The sequence below is a fragment of the Cebidichthys violaceus genome, unplaced genomic scaffold, assembly GCF_023349555.1.
Source record: "Cebidichthys violaceus isolate CVI_PGR_0920_01 unplaced genomic scaffold, fCebVio1.0.p SCAF_21, whole genome shotgun sequence".
NCBI classification, from domain to species: domain Eukaryota; kingdom Metazoa; phylum Chordata; class Actinopteri; order Perciformes; family Stichaeidae; genus Cebidichthys; species Cebidichthys violaceus.
The window spans coordinates 12,381,367-12,397,600 of NW_027176384.1; the positions used below are offsets into that span (position 1 = coordinate 12,381,367).

Genomic DNA, 16,234 nt, shown 5'->3' on the forward strand with positions numbered 1-16,234 from the left:
TGAGATGATTTGCTGCTTTTCTTTGCCACATGTCACTGTGAGCTGAGTATTTTTGGGATATTGGCCTATTAGTCGAACAAAACGAGACATTTTAAGGCGTCAACTTGTGGTCCAGACAACTATGAAAGAACGTTTTATAGATTTGCACTCCTAATAATTCCAACTCTTGTGTGTATGTGTGTGTGTGTGTGTGTGTGTGTGTGTGTGTTCTCACAGGCGGAGCGCAGCGCTTGCGATGCCAACATCCTCAGCATCCCGGTGCCCATTCGCCGCGGCGGCTCAGAGTCCAACCTGGACGTGGTGGACAGCGTCGGGGATGACGGAGTCGGGCTGGATTTCACCAAAGGAGCGCTTGGCATCGACAGCTTGCAGCAGAAGGTCCTTAAGGTGAGGGGATTTACTGTGTTTCCACTCTGAGAGCTTCTGAACAAACATCACAAAGACCAAATCTAATAACTCCACAGCTCGGTTTGTTGGTGCTTTATAGAGCTGTTAAATGTCTTTATCCAATGATGAGCCAATTAGATTTCAGTTGATTTGATTTTCATAGTCCTTGTTGTCTCAACTTTCATTGGGAGAAAGGTTTCTCATCATATCAACATTTTAATGTGATCAGTTGGGACTGAAACCTAATGAAGAGATTATTAACAGCTAACGTAGTTAACTCTATCCCAGTGAGTAGTAAGAACAAAGTAGAGCACTTTTGTTTGAAGTGAGTACAAAGTCGTTACAAACACTTTCCTCCCGTCCTTCTGCCCTTCAGGTGACGGAGCAGATCAAGGTGGAGCAGGCAGCTCGGGACCAGAACGTCGCCGAGTACCTGAAGCTGGTGAACAACGCCGACAAGCAGCAGGTGGGACGAATTCGCCAGGTCTTCGAGAAGAAGAACCAGAAGTCGGCGCACACGATCGCCCGGCTGCAGAGGAAGCTGGAACAGTACCACCGACGCGTGAAGGACAGCGAGACCAACGGGAAACACAACCACAAGGATGGCAGCAGCAAGGAGTCCGGGACTCACAGCAAAGAGGGAAGCCTGCGGGACGTCAGCGCCACCGGACGCCACCCGGCGCTGGACAAAGTGAAGACGATCGGGCCCGGCGTGTCGCTCTCGCCGCCGTTCTTCTTAAACAAGTCCCGGGAGTTCGCCAACCTCATCAGGAACAAGTTCGGCAGCGCCGACAACATCGCCCACCTCAAGAGCTCCATGGAGTCGGGGTCGGGGCTGCACGTGGACGGCGCCGCGAGGGGCCTGAGCGGGAGCGCCACCACGGTAGCCAAGGCGTCGAAGTACCAGAGCGACGACGAGTGCTCCACGGGGACGTCTGCGTCCGCCGACTCCAATGGGAATCCGGCCGGGGGCTCCGGGGCCGGATCCGGGGGTCCGGGGAGGTCGGACTCCAACGGGCGTCTGGGGGAGGTGCTGGACATGGTGCGGGAGGTCAGGGAGGCTCAGGTGCAGCTGGCAGAGGACATGGACACTCTGAACACGCAGTTCAAACGAGACTACAGCTGCTTCACACAGATGATGCAGGAGGAGAGATACAGGTAGGGATTACACACTCACCCAGTGATGTCCTCTTAAAACACACATAACAGAGTTCATGAATAAGTAGGTCAAGCTGCACTCTGTTAGATTAGTAAACATGGATGTTTGAGGCTTTGCCCTCGTCACTGAGGGATGAACAGTCTTTATAGTATGAAGTACAAAAAAAAAATACATAAAATATGACCAAACCTTCAATTAAAATAACTAAACGTGGCTGATATAAGTAACCCCAACTCACCAATTAGGGCCGTCACAATAACTCCCAACACTAATGAAATAGAAATCGAAGTAGAAATGTCATAGAAAGACATGTAACGCTCACATTTACACGTTTACTTCCATAAAGTTGGGGCTAAGCTACAAAAGCACTGGATCCTCCACTTCCCATAATGCAGCGTGATAATATCTTTAGTGTCGTGTCGACAGCAGCAGGCTTGGGAGAAAGAAACAACATGATTATTTTTGGCTCAACTAGATCGACTGAAACGTTCAGTATAATATATAGCCACAGAATATATTTGGTACTTCATGTTATTGGTAAATTCACTTGTTCCCCTTTTTAAATATTTATGCGAAACTCTAGATCCGTGAGTCTTAATTTAGGGGGCAGGAGGAAGATAAATGCATCCATGAAGATTAAAGATAAAGTATTTTGTTAAACAAAATGACTACGCCTTCCCTTTTATTTTTTGCCAAAAAATGTTTCTCATGCCTCTTAAAGTACTTCACATAAAACCATCCCATAATTACAAATAACTCTTAAGTTGAGCGACTCGCAAAGCACAGCAGCACTAGAACCATAACCTGTACCAGTATGACGGCTCACTGGTACAGCACTTCATATTTAACCCTGCGGTAAACACTCCTAACTGGTAGTGACGCAGTGTGTTTGTACATCTGTTGAACCTCAAAAAGCTTCTGACAGTTATTATGAGCTTTTGTAAACTAAAAATAGACGGCAGCGCTTACACACAAACCTCCAGACTGTTGCTAAGTAGTCCAAGGGCAACTGTTTTCAGCAGCTCAGTTGCTGTAGTAAGTAAGTTGCTGTACTGTTACTCGCACACACACACACACACACACACACACACACACACACACACACACACACTCAATTATGCATCGTTTGTTCACCCTCCCTCTCTCTCTATTGTTGGCGCTCTGCTTCCTCGTGTGTGTGTGTGTGTGTGTGTGTGTGTGTGTGTGTGTGTGTGTGTGTGTGTGTGTGTGTGTGTGTGTGTGTGTGTGTGTGTGTGTGTGTGTGTCAGGTATGAGCGGTTGGAGGACCAGTTAAATGACCTGACGGAGCTCCACCAGCATGAGACCAGTAACCTGAAGCAGGAGCTGGCCAGCATCGAGGAGAAGGTGGCCTACCAGGCCTACGAGAGGGCCAGGGACATCCAGGTACTTTGTGTTTTTGTACACAAACATATGAGAGCGAGTTATATAATACAGCACAGACTCCAATTTAACATTATTGAACGAGTACTGATACTTAACTTCCGCAATATTTGAGTTAAAGATGGAGAGATGGTGACTATTTATTGTTTAAAGGAACAGTTCACCCAAAAACACTATAATAGTACATAGTACTCACCACTCTGGGCTGTCTGTGGGCCCCAGGAAACGTTTTCAATCGAATGACATTAAAGAGCCCAGAAAGTGAAAGATGAGTCACACTGAGGTGCCTCCTGCGTCTCCCATTCATTTGTTATAAGATACACAAAACACAACTCCTCTTCATTTCTAATGCAGTTGATGTCAAATCATATCTAATCCAGTTTCGCTGCCCTTCCCTTATGACTCATTGCTCTCAAGTATTTCCCCAATCTCAACCATATTGTATTGTGTGTGTGTGTGTGTGTGTGTGTGTGTGTGTGTGTGTGTGTGTGTGTGTGTGTGTGTGTGTGTGTGTGTGTGTGTGTGTGTGTGTGTGTGCGTGCGTGCGTGTGTGCGCGTGCGCAGGAGGTGCTGGAGTCGTGTCAGACTCGCGTGTCAAAGCTGGAGCTCCAGCAGCAGCAGCAGCAGACGGTGCAGGTGGAGAACACCGACGCCAAGGTGCTGCTGGGGAAGTGCATCAACATCATGCTGGCCATAGTCACCGTGATCTTGGTGTGCGTTTCCACAGCGGCCAAGTTCACCGCCCCGCTGCTGCGCAGCCGCCTCCACCTGGCGCTCACCTGCGTGGGCGTGGCCGTGCTGGCGCTGCTGTGGAAGAACTGGGAACATTTACAGAGCGTTTTGGAACGATTTCTCCTCCCGCACTGACTCGAGGGTGCGTAAAACGAGACCGTGAAAGCAGACGACCAGGTTTTTTTTTTTTTCGTGAGGTGTGTCGAGTTTACATGTAGCCTTTTACACCAGCCCTTGTTGTGGGCTCCACGTGATTGGTTCATGGCTTTCTGTTTTGCATGTCTCAATGGGGTCCACAGAAAAGCCTTTCACACCTCCACTGTAATTCCAACACACAGATGTAAGCTGATATAAGTTATAACCGAGATCCACAACGTGCTGTCGACAAGGCTGAAGGTGCAAACTTTGACACAACGCCGACAGCGAGAAGATGAATCAACTGGAATTGATCGGCCATATTATTGGCTTTTGGATTCCCCATCTGGATTCTGGATCGCAGCAACAAGAAGACACTAAAATCTAAATAAAGAGGATTTGATCGGTGCGTGGAAATACAGTCTTTTTTTAAAGGGACGTGTATCTGTTGAAGCACCACCTCACCCCTCTGAACACACTCTCACTGGCTGCATGTGGCCAGTCAAGCAGTCCTGAACACCAACCAGCTGTGACATCACAAAGACACGTCCACCTGAAGGTTGATTTGTACTGTGTACTGATCTGTCCTGTATTTATGTCATGTTCTTTCTCATTTAAGACATTTTATAAGCTGTTGTTTTAAACTGTGGGTTGTGTTTTGTGTGTGAGTGTACTGTACGTCTGCTTGTTTGTGTCTCCACTGTGTTCCACACAAAGTTTGCTTTCTTGGAGAGAGTTTGGTGAAAACATTAACGCCACTAACGTCTAGCTATGAAGCTAGAGCTAGGAGATGATTAGCTTAGCATAAAGACTGGAAACGAGTTTAAACAGCTAGCCTGGCTCACTAATTAACATGTTATATATGTTATTTAAATACAATTTGTGCTTTTATGTGCAGGACTGTGTCTTGGATAGAAGCATTAACTTTCTGTCACCTGTTGTTTTTACACCATCAGAGTTTTGCTCATAGGCAGATCTTGTTGCCTTTGGACAGAACCAGGCTAGCCGTTTCCCCCCCGTTTCCAGTCTTTGAGCTAAGCTAAGCTAACCGTCCGCTGGTTCTACTCATTTAACTCTGTAAGAAAGCGTATAAGCATTTTTCCCAAAATGTCAAACTATTCCTCTTTAAAGGAAGTCGTTTAAACTGCCTCCTGTCTTGTTGATGCTTTGGGGTTTTCGTCATGTAAAATCCGTTTCATGTTTTTCGGGTAACGTCTGAGTTGACGTGCTTTTCTCAGCTCCAAAGATTGCAGCTTTAGCATCGACCAGCTAGCCTGTAAACTGTGAGGAAGGCCGACAAGATTAGAGAAAAGCTCTAGCATGTTTTGGCTTTTTATTGAATTGCCTTTTTATTTTTTTTCCCGAGGTGAACAGAACAAATTAACTGTTGTGTAAAGCCTTCGATGTCGTGCTGCGTTCAAGTCCTGTGGGAACAGTCCTGACTTGAAAGAATTCCCACCTGATGAAACTTGTATTTAAGCTGCGGGGAGACAGTGATTGATTACTGCTACTACATTTCAATCGCCCGTAATAATTCCCTTCAGCCTTTTCACACTAGACAGCTGAGAAGTGACTCATTGGAGATGAAACTAGCACACAACATCCTGCCCTGCCATCAGATTTTAAGAAGTATGAATTGTAATGACTGAAATGTCAGTAACCTAGAAGAAGTGATAATATAAACCCCTTTGTGACTGTTTTTCCCACGTGACTTGAATGCACCATTACAGACTTCACAGAGGAAAGTGAACTATGTAGCTCTGTGCTCTGTAACCCTGTATCACTGTGATGATGGGGGGCGGGGGGGGTGAACTGGGACTGAAGCCTTGTCAGTTTATTTTATTCTTTGTCTTCTGTTTGCGTCCCTTCTAAAGCCAAATATGGAGATTTTTAAGGCACAAACGCCTTTTTGAGTAACACTGAAATTGCTTTTTTAAAATATTTTTTAGTTTTCGTACCATCAGTCTTTGGTGGTTTTCAAATTGGCTCAAAATCTTTTTATCTGCTCTTCAGGAGAGACATGCACCTCCTCTCCAAAGCTGTAAGTCCATGATGTATATTTTCGTATTCCTGTCTCTTCTATGTGCATTAGTTTCTGGTTATGGGGTTCCATAACGTTATCTTATTTTCAAATGAGAAAATAAATCAGATTTTGTTTAAAGATCGTTCCAGATTTTCTGTTTCCTACTTGTCCTTTTTTTACATTCCCGACATCCATTATACATTATCCATCGGACTGTGTGATGTAAGGACCGAGATCAAACCACTCAGCATCTTCAGGAATTCATACATAAAAATGGGTCTAAATGACTTTGAGTGGAAGAAAACCCTCTAAAGTATGTTGTTATAGTACTTACTATAAAGAATGTTATATATATTTTTGTTTCGCTTCAGTAAGAAGTATTTGCTGTTCCTATTAAAACCTCACATACTACATTTTATTTTTGATTAATTCTTTATTGCTTTCCTATTACTTTTACTTATATTTGTTTGATAAGTCAAATAATAAGCAATATCTCAAAAATTACATTTTCTCTTTCACATCCTCCCTTCATATTGTAGCTCATTAAAGAAATAGTAAAATGTATAATAATATAATATATTTGCTTTCTTCTCAAGATATGAGAAGATTGATACCACTAATCTACAGTCAGGAGACTTTATAATTTATCTTAGCATAAACAGCTAGCCTGGCTCCGCGCCCTAAAGCTCACAGATTAACATGTTGTATCTTGTTTATCTAATCATAGAAATCAATCTATTTCTGTGGTTTAATCTGTACAAAAATGAAGGTGTGAAAACAACATTTTGCGGTGTTATGAGTAATTATCTAACAGACTATTTTTGGTCCAGTGACTTCCTGGACTAAAGGTTACTGTGCATGGCCCAAATCTTTTACATTAAGCAGACACACAGAGTGGTATCAAGCTTCTCATCTGATGATTTAGAATAAAAATTAATACGCATATCTCCTATAACGTACAACTGTTCGTTCAAACTACTTAAGGCTTGAGAGAGACGAGGATCAGACAGATTGAGTTGTTGGCTGTCATGGAAAAACAAATCAGTGTGTCATGATGAACGGAGGCAAGCACAGTGTTTGTGGTTGTCAGATGTGGTTAGTGTGGACATGGAGACTATAGCAACTGATTAAATAGAACATTCCAAGGACATCTAATTACTTTCTTAATGCTCCTTTGTCAACGCTGTGTTTGAAATGCAGTTTCTGGCAAGCGGACATGTTTTTAAGCTTTATTAGTAGAGCAGTTGTTTCATAAAGTGAATTTATGGTTCGTTTAACATCCAGGATCTTTATTGCCTGATTATAAATGCTTCATTTAATATATAGTACTGAAAATTAAATCAAGTGCAAGTCAGTTATTTTAGTAATTCCATTTTATGTTTATTTATACTACTGCTCCACAACATTATAGGAACAATTTTACTCTTTACTCCACTATATATATATATATATATATATATATATATATATATATATATATATATATATATATATATATATATTTAATTTCTGAAATGACTCATTCTGCATTATGAGTACTTTTGCTTTTGGTACGCTGATGCTAAAATGTTTTGTGCTTTTACACAAATACAAGTTCTAATGCAGGGCTTTTACTTGCAACAGAGTATTTCTACATTGTGGTATTACTAGTTTTACTAAAGTACTAGATCTGAACACTTCCTCCACCTCTGAAGATCACTAAACTCAATGCAGGTGCATCTTGAAATACATTTCAGGTGTTTTTTTAATTAACTCCACTCTTGATTTGATTTGGGGAGAATACTTTCCCATCCCAGAAATATTTCATAAATGGAGAAGATTATATGTGTTTTATGGAGGTAGAATATTTGTATTCAGATTCTGTTTTCAGACACTGTTTTGCCCCTTTTTCTTTCCTCATGCTCTTTGCTCCGTTTCTGTTTCTAAAACCTAGAGGAGACTGCCCCCTAGCGGTAAGGTGTGAGCAGTGTCTCCAAATCACACAAATGTCTCTCACAAATGTGTTTAATGGAGAGTAAACGGTGTTTTTGACGGAGTAGTGCTCGCGCTGGCGCTCGCCTGTAGAGACTTCTCCTGACGAGGACGCGCAAGCTCGGCCCCGAGCTGAATCTATTTGAGGACACTGATTGGCTAAATTGTATGTCACTCATTTATATCTGTAATCGGCAAATGAGGAGGGGCGCTCAAGGTGGGGCCACGCCCTCTATTGGCCAACCGTCACTGTAATATCACGACACCACGAAGTTAGCAATACAGCGCTAGTCGGAGTTTGGATGGAGAGTAAACGGTGTATTTGACGGAGTTTGTCTGGAGGAAAAGTTGCTGTCGTTGTGTGAAAATGTCTAAAGTCCAAACGCTTTGAACCGAGTGGACTGTGTTGGTTCGCTTCATTTAAAACGTCCAGATTGGCTCCTGGTGTCCTACGGAGCTAATTAAGTTAGCATGCTAGCAGGAAGTGGACGGAGCCGAACGTAAACTAGCAACACAGCCTAGGTCAGAGTGCGCAAACAGGGTTTTTTTTAACGGTTAGTTTGTCTGGAGGAAAGGTTTCTGTGATTAGTGAAAATGTCTCGACGCCAAATGCTGACATCTTTAGTCAACCAGCGACTAACTGCGGCTGAGGAAGAGATATGTGGTCTGTTTGAAAGAACGATGGCAGAGTATGAGGAGGAACGTTCTAGTTCAAAAGAGCAGAACGAGCGACAACGGAAACTACTGGACGCTGTTTTCAACCCTGAAGCCCGGATACAAAGAGCAGGTTGATTCACTTTATTTCTTCTCTCAGTTATCAAACACTGTTTATTCCAAGTGACAATAAAGTGATTTGGTCCAAGTAGTGCAATTGTGAACCTATGTTTTGTATTGTGTATTTGTCTTGAATAAAAACGTAGTACCAAATACATCAAGATAAGAGCCATCACAAGTAGTTCACTCATTTAATCTTCAAGAAAGAATATACACATATATTGTTATGCTGTAACAACATTTTAATAAGTTTGATACAGTACAATTTAAAAAAATAAATAAATGTGGCAAAACAAATACTCCTTGAATAACTACACCACATCTTCCTGCAAAATATGAATTAATAAATTGACAATCCTAATTTTTTCCATAGCTGTGTTTTGGGATTTTTTAAATACTTTATAGAATATGGCCTCAAGCAGAACTGTGTCCTGGGGTGAACACACCTTTTCAGGCTCTATAAGTTACAATAACTCGATTTGTATCTGTTAAGCGCATACATTTTATTTTGGGAATCGGCAAAAAAAAAGTACCTCTGTTCCAGGCTTGGAACCTTTACTTGTGAGGTCATTGCTGCTGCTCTTCTGATCTTTGCCAGTGTTCAGAGTTGACTTTGCTCTCTTTGGAACTGGACCAGTTGGTGGAGCAGTGTGGGGCTTTGCGCCGTCTCTCTTTGCCCAACCCTCCTGAGATTGAGTGATGTCTTTTGGTAGCGTGGGTTTAAGAAGCAACTGCTCAGAGAAGTTATGAGACATGATGTGTTCTCTGTATCTTCCTGTAGAGAGCCATACATTTTTCTGACAAAAGCCCCTGGTCTCAGTTGCCTCTGCTTTTTCAGAATTGACTGTTTAACGATACCAAACCATCTCTCCACGTGGCAGTTTGTGTCCCTTGTTTTACTGGGACCAAAGGTGTCTTGTTCTGTGTCAGATGCATACCTTTTCAAGTTCCCCAACAGCAGACCACTCCAAAGGGGAAACATGCCTAGGTAGCTCTCAAAAAGGACATCAACTATGCCTGGGCAGAAGTATGGGTTTTCTTCATGTGGTGTCTTGGCATCCTCTTTTTCAAGCTCTCCTGTACCTCCTCCAAGACTTTCTTGAATTCAGAAGTGAAGGGAGATCTGCCAACAATTGAGTGGGCATTTTTCCTTTCTTCATCATCTTCCTCCCAAGCCAGGGGGCTGTCCTGTAACATTTCTGTCTCTTCCATGTCGGTAATCTTGCATTTCTTCATTAAATCCTGCATGGCCTTCAGATTAATCAGGACAGTATTGGTGTTGTGTTTACCCATTAAGACAGCACACAGTGAGCGGAAGACTTTGAGTGCTGTGGTCATCGAGGTGGTGTTTTGCAATCTGGCAAATCCAAATGTTGCCAATTCCTTCAAGCCTTTGTCTGCTGTTTTTCTCCCAATTGACTGAGTGACAGCTTTGAGCGCGTGTGCAGAGCATACGTGAAGCACTGTATACATTCTTATTTCCTTCCATGTCTTCAGTTTTGAACAAGTAGCAAAAGCCCTGTCCAAGTAGCTGACAATGCTCTCCTTGTTGAATGACAGAAGAACACTTTGAAGTAATGCCCAGCTGTAGTCTGTTTCAACCTGGTGTACTCTTAGTTTTGTGTACTGTGACAGTTTTCGGATGAACTGCATTAGCCAGAATGTGATTGGTGGTATTGTCAGCATTTCACAGACTGGGAGGGGAGGTGCATTCCGACCACCTCCAGGAAGAGTGAGAGAGTAGTAAAGGAGTCTTTTAGTCTGCCCAGGAACTTTGGATGCAATATTACCTGTAGTGACATTTTTGCCATGTGACTATTGATGACCACATTGCTGCTGGTGCATTGTAATCTTTACAATTTGTGTCGGCATGTCTGTTTTGTAACTGATCACAGGGAGTGTAAGAGGGAATGATGGCAGGGAAATAAAGTGTACGTACAGGAGACTATTTGCTCAGTACTAACATTTCTTTATTACGTCTCTGTGTGTGTTTACTGTTTTCCTGCAGACGTCCAGCAGCTGTTATTGGTTAAAGAAGAGGTTCCCCCTGAGCAGCAGGAGTGGAGCTCCAGTCTGGACCCAGAGCTCCCACACATTAAAGAGGAACAGGAGGACCCAGAGCTCCCACACATTGAAGAGGAACAGGAGGACCCAGAGCTCCCACACATTGAAGAGGAACAGGAGGACCCAGAGCTCCCACACATTAAAGAGGAACAGGAGGACCCAGAGCTCCCACACACTAAAGAGGAACAGGAGGACCCAGAGCTCCCACACACTGGTCCAGAGTTCCTCTTTAGTCAGGAGGGTAAGCAGCTTCAAGGTCTGGAGGAGTCTGATGTCAAGTTCTCATTCACTCCTGTGAAGAGTGAAGATGATGAAGAGGAAGCTCAGTCCTCACAGCTTCATGAAAGACAAACTGAACAGATGGAAACAGAAGCTGATGGAGAGGACTGTGGAGGACCAGAACCAGACAGGAACTCAGATCCAGATAGACATCAAGGACCAGATACTGATGAGAAGACTGGAGACTCTTCTGACACTGATGACACTGATGATTGGAAGGAGACCAGAGAACGTCAGTTAGGTTTAAACTATTTGAAACCTGATGAAGTTTCTGTCAGTGATCCAAGATGTAGTGCTGGTAGGAAACTATTTACATGCTCTGAGTGTGAGAAAACATTTGGCAATAATCAACATCTGAAGACACACATGAGAATCCACACAGGAGAGAAACCTTACAGCTGCACAGTTTGTAAGAGATCTTTTAACAACACTTCACATTTAAAGAGACACATGAGAATCCACACAGGAGAGAAACCTTACAGCTGCACAGTTTGTAAGAGATCTTTTAACAACACTTCACATTTAAAGAGACACATGAGAATCCACACATGAGAGAAACCTTACAGCTGCACAGTTTGTAAGAGATCTTTTAACCAGTCTTCAAGTTTAAAGACACACATGAGAATCCACACATGAGAGAGAGGCTATTTCTTGGTTGGTAAATTTATTAGTTTGGACTAAACTAAAAAAATTACTCTCATCTGTTACACGTAAATGTATTAGTTTTTCTCAAATTATATTTATGATTTGGTTGAAACCTAAAATTTTATTAAATACAAATCAAAATATTACTTTGGAAAAAGTAAAAAAAAAATACATTCACACAAAGAAAAAGTATTATTTGTTATAAAGACCATAGACAATTTTTTTACTTTGATACAACTTAATTTTTTATTTTGGGAAAACCTTATATTTTGTATTACATAAAAGCACAATTTTTACTTTAGATTAAACTAATTAAAACACTTTTGTGTTACAGGTAATTTTATAAATTGTGTTCTCAAGTTATATTTCTGTTTTAGTACAAGCTATCATTTTAATTACACAATAGTCACGTGTGTGTGTGTGTGTGTGTGTGTGTGTGTGTGTGTGTGTGTGTGTGTGTGTGTGTGTGTGTGTGTGTGTGTGTGTGTGTGTGTGTGTCAAAAAAATGCAAAAATAAATCAAAATATATGGTGTCTGTAAAATAATATCTATGAAAAGGTGTAAATATTTATATTTATACTATGGGAAATTAAAAAATAAATAAATAAATTACAAATAAATGACAGTACGTGAGTATCCATATTATGTTTGTTATGTAAAAAGACATATGCAAATATATATGTTCGGTGTTAGACATGTTTTTTATGTATCATCCACACCACCAGGTGGCGACAGTGAGCGTGACTTTATTTTGGCGCAAAGCGGAAGTCGTCACAACTGTCCGCCTCAAAGAAAGTTGAACATTGAGCGGCGACCTGTATTTTGAGCTGAGATAGTAACGTTATCGATTAATCTATTAAACGCGTTTTTTATTGATTGATTTAGACGTATGTCATACTTATAACTGAAGGACTTAATTCCGTACTTAAGTTAGCGGTTCAAAGTGGAAAACCGCGAAGAAGTCAAACACTGGAATGATTGCTATCCTGTTAGCTAGCTAGCTGATGTTAGCAAGTGAAGCTAAACCGTTAGCTAGCACTGACTTCACTTTAAATTCACGCTAGGTTGTTTTTTCTAAATTGCCGACTAGTTTCTCGATTAACTTCCATTTTAAATGGATGAGCACAAGGAGAACATTCACACCGAGGACGTCAACGTGAAGATGTCTAACACGAGAGAAGATGAGAAGGTTGGTGGATGCACTGAGCTAACGTTAGCTTCATGCTACACCGTTGAAATACTGTTTATGTTTCTGAGATGCTAACAATTCAACGCCAAAATGAACGCAGATATTAGCATAAAGATATTCAAGTATCAAAAGTTAAAGTACTCCTTGTGCAGAATCACCCATTTCAGAATAATGTGTTATATTATTGGACTGTAATCATTGATGCATTCATGTGTAAGCATATTGTTTAGTTTCAGCAACCACAAGGTGATGAAAACATTTGTTATATGTGACATACGATGCAATGACTTGTTTTTACCTTCATGACATACTATACTATGACTTTTTACCTTTATTATGACTTTTTACTTTATTATGACATACTATGACTTTTTACTTTATTATGATATACTATGACTTTTTACTTTATTATGACATACTATACTATGACTTTTTACTTTATTATGACGTACTATACTATGACTTTTTATTTTATTATGACATACTATACTATGAGTTGTTTTTCTCATCTTCATGACATTCTGTCATATAACATTTTTATGATGGACTGTACTATGACATTTTATGACATACAATTACTTTTTAATGCTACATTTATGAAAAACTATACTATGACTGTTTATTACTCTTACTATAGTAATTCACCAAATCTATTTAGTGGAGCAAAGAGTACAATATTTCCTATTAATATAATGAAGTACAACTACATACGATGCAAATACTCAAGTTATATATTCCATCTTTGTGTCCTAGCACGTTTTAATCCATATTCTATCAAAGCTGACCTGCACGCCTGCATGTTTACTCCTCTGTGTGTTATGTTTCTGTCCCACATTATGAATAATATAACTCGTCTTCAGGTGAAGCCTTGCAGCAGGATATGTCCCGATGAGGAATCTGCTCCTCAGGTGTCCCCGTCTCAGTCCAACAGTGACTTCAGTCATCCGGTGTACAAAGAGATCGCTCAGGCTAACGGACACATCAACCGCATGACCAAGGAGGAGCTTCGGATCAAGTTAGCAGCGCTGCAGCTCGACACCAGGTAACGCCGACCAAAGAGTACATACAACTAATAAAGAATAGAAGTAAAGGTAGAAACAGAACATTTGACCGCAGGGCTCGGTGCTCAGTTCATAAACATTTCTACATCCAGTTTTGACAGCTCTCTCTCTCTCTCTCTCTCTCTCTCTCTCTCTCTCTCTCTCTCTCTCTCTCTCTCTCTCTCTCTCTCTCTCTCTCTCTCTCTCTCTCTCTCTCTCTGTGTGTGTGTGTGTGTGTGTGTGTGTGTGTGTGTGTGTGTGTGTGTGTGTGTGTGTGTGTGTGTGTGTGTGTGTGTGTGTGTGTGTGTGTGTGTGTGTGTGTGTGTGTGTGTGTAAAGAGGTGTGAAGGATGTGATGAAGAAGAGGTTGAAGAGCCACTACAAGAAGCAGAAGTTGATGCAGTCCCCCGGTGAGGGGGGGCCCACCGACACCTTCTACGACTACATCTGCGTGGTGGACTTTGAAGCGACGTGTGAGGAGGATAATCCTTCAGACTTCCACCATGAAATCATTGAGTTCCCCATGGTCCTCATCAACACGCACACCTTAGAAATTGTAAGTAGAGTTTGAGATGCTCCGTTTTTAACCTGTGGGGGGCGACTTCTGTAGTTACGAGTGTTGTTGTTGTTTTTTTGTTATTTGCTTTGCAGGTGGACTCCTTTCAGGAATATGTGAAACCAGAGACGAACCCACAGCTTTCAGACTTCTGTGTGAAGTTAACGGGGATAACACAGGTGGGTTGAACCCGCTCTGATATCGGCGTCATCAACACGTGATCGGGAGTTCTTCTGTTATTGAATCCTCTGTTGTTTTGTTGAGCAGAAAATGGTGGACGAGGCAGACCTGTTTCCAGAAGTCCTCCAGCGGGTTGTCGCTTGGCTTCAGGAGAGGGAGCTCGGGACGAAGTACAAATACGCCATCCTCACCGACGGGTGTGTTTGAGTTCTGTGAAGAAGAATTTGTGTCTCTTCTCGTCCCTTTAGTGAAATCTTTACACCGCTCTCTTTTCTACCTCTTCTTCAGGGCCTGGGATATGAGCAAGTTCCTCAACATCCAGTGCCGGATTAGCAGGATCCGATACCCTCACTTTGCAAAGAAGTGGATCAACATCAGGAAATCATACGGAAACTTCTACAAGGTTTGTGTTTTTAATATGAGAGACTCAATGTTACGGTCTTTATTTCACAATGAACCCTCAAGAAGGTATACAAGTTATTCATAAAAGAACAAAATAGAAATAAAGAAAATGTTCAATGCGGTCCCAATTAGAAACGGCAGCAAACCACCAACCAGCTGTCTCCCCCACCCCCCCCAGGTCCCGCGCACACAGACGAAGCTGAGCACCATGTTGGAGAAGTTGGGTCTGAAGTACGAAGGCCGCCCTCACTCTGGGCTGGACGACTCGCGCAACATCGCCCGGATAGCTCTGCGCATGCTGCAGGACGGCTGTCAGCTGCGCGTCAACGAACGCATGCACGCCGGCCAGCTGCTCTCCGTCCCCAGCTCGGCTCCTGTGGAAGGAGCCCCCCCACCACATAACCCCCGCAGCAGAGACTAGACCAGGACCTGACGACGGTCCTACAGGACAGCTCAGCGTTTAACCCCTGTGAGTTAAGAGAGAAAAACAAATCCAAAGCACTTTTACAGTCTTAATGTCAAGTTGTACTTTTTGTTTTGGAGCTGAAACGCTGTAGTTCGTTAAGGGTATAAATGGGGGTCAACATTTTGATTTAAGATTCACATGCAAGGCTTCCTCTCTGACCACAGCTCCATATATTTTTACACCAGATGTCTAAAAACAGAGATCATACCAGTGTGTTGTGGGAGGATCTTCCTATTTCATTGTTGTCAGTGTGTCAAACCTTCGTCTCCCTGCCTTATCAAGCTGCTAATATTCACACAATTTGATTATAGTGTTACATTTAGTTGTCCCATGATGTGAATTTTGTTTTATTTCAGGTTTTGCTTCCAAGAAATACAACTCTTTGAAAACATTGGATAGTTGTCATTCTTGTGGCAGTAAAATTATATCGTGTCAGTTTTAAAACCATTGTGCAAATACGAAACACAAGGATCTACATGCGTTGCTGCCGCTGCTGCTACACATAATACCAGAGCCATAACATCACACCGAGTAGTGAGGACACGCTGTCTGTCGTTGTGCAAATACAGCACAGGTGTTCATTTGACAAGTGAACCGCTAACGCGTCTGTTGTTGGTGCTGTAAGAGTTCAGCCTGTGTTGTAGGATTCTGTCATCTTTTGTAATGATCTTATTTCATGGAGGATGCTCTATTTTAACAAGAACAAATATTCTTCTGAATGCCAAATATATCAAATAAAAAAAATGTTTCTCTGTTCTTGTAAATCATCTTTGTCCAAGTTTGTCATGTATGGTATCGAGTGAAGAACTTTTTTTTGTTCTTTATGGGTTAC

The 16,234-nt window shown here is 42.0% G+C and overlaps 3 protein-coding genes across 4 annotated transcripts in view; all 3 read left to right on the forward strand.

Annotated features, from left to right (window-relative positions):
- LOC137877491 (transmembrane and coiled-coil domain protein 3-like) overlaps positions 1-5,979 on the forward strand; it is a 31,109-nt gene extending 25,130 nt beyond the window's left edge. For both annotated transcript variants that reach the window (XM_068717435.1, XM_068717437.1), the window contains exons 2-5: positions 217-387; positions 764-1,545; positions 2,815-2,950; positions 3,512-5,979. In XM_068717435.1, the coding sequence (XP_068573536.1) occupies positions 217-387; positions 764-1,545; positions 2,815-2,950; positions 3,512-3,814 (1,392 nt within the window). In that variant the 3' untranslated portion in view covers positions 3,815-5,979. The remainder of the gene's footprint in view (positions 1-216; positions 388-763; positions 1,546-2,814; positions 2,951-3,511) is intronic.
- A 2,176-nt stretch (positions 5,980-8,155) lies between these two features.
- On the forward strand, positions 8,156-11,626 carry LOC137877105 (zinc finger protein 3 homolog). The gene is made up of 2 exons (XM_068716792.1): positions 8,156-8,595; positions 10,591-11,626. The coding sequence occupies exons 1-2, from the start codon at positions 8,403-8,405 to the stop codon at positions 11,475-11,477; spliced, it is 1,080 nt and encodes a 359-aa protein (XP_068572893.1). The 5' UTR covers positions 8,156-8,402; the 3' UTR covers positions 11,478-11,626.
- Positions 11,627-12,361: 735 nt separating this feature from the next.
- LOC137877492 (3'-5' exoribonuclease 1-like) lies at positions 12,362-16,166 on the forward strand. Its single transcript, XM_068717438.1, has 7 exons — positions 12,362-12,759; positions 13,620-13,801; positions 14,138-14,354; positions 14,450-14,533; positions 14,622-14,731; positions 14,823-14,937; positions 15,115-16,166. Exons 1-7 carry the CDS (start codon positions 12,685-12,687, stop codon positions 15,355-15,357), a joined length of 1,026 nt encoding a protein of 341 aa, XP_068573539.1. The 5' UTR covers positions 12,362-12,684; the 3' UTR covers positions 15,358-16,166.
- The last annotated feature ends 68 nt before the right edge of the window (positions 16,167-16,234 follow it).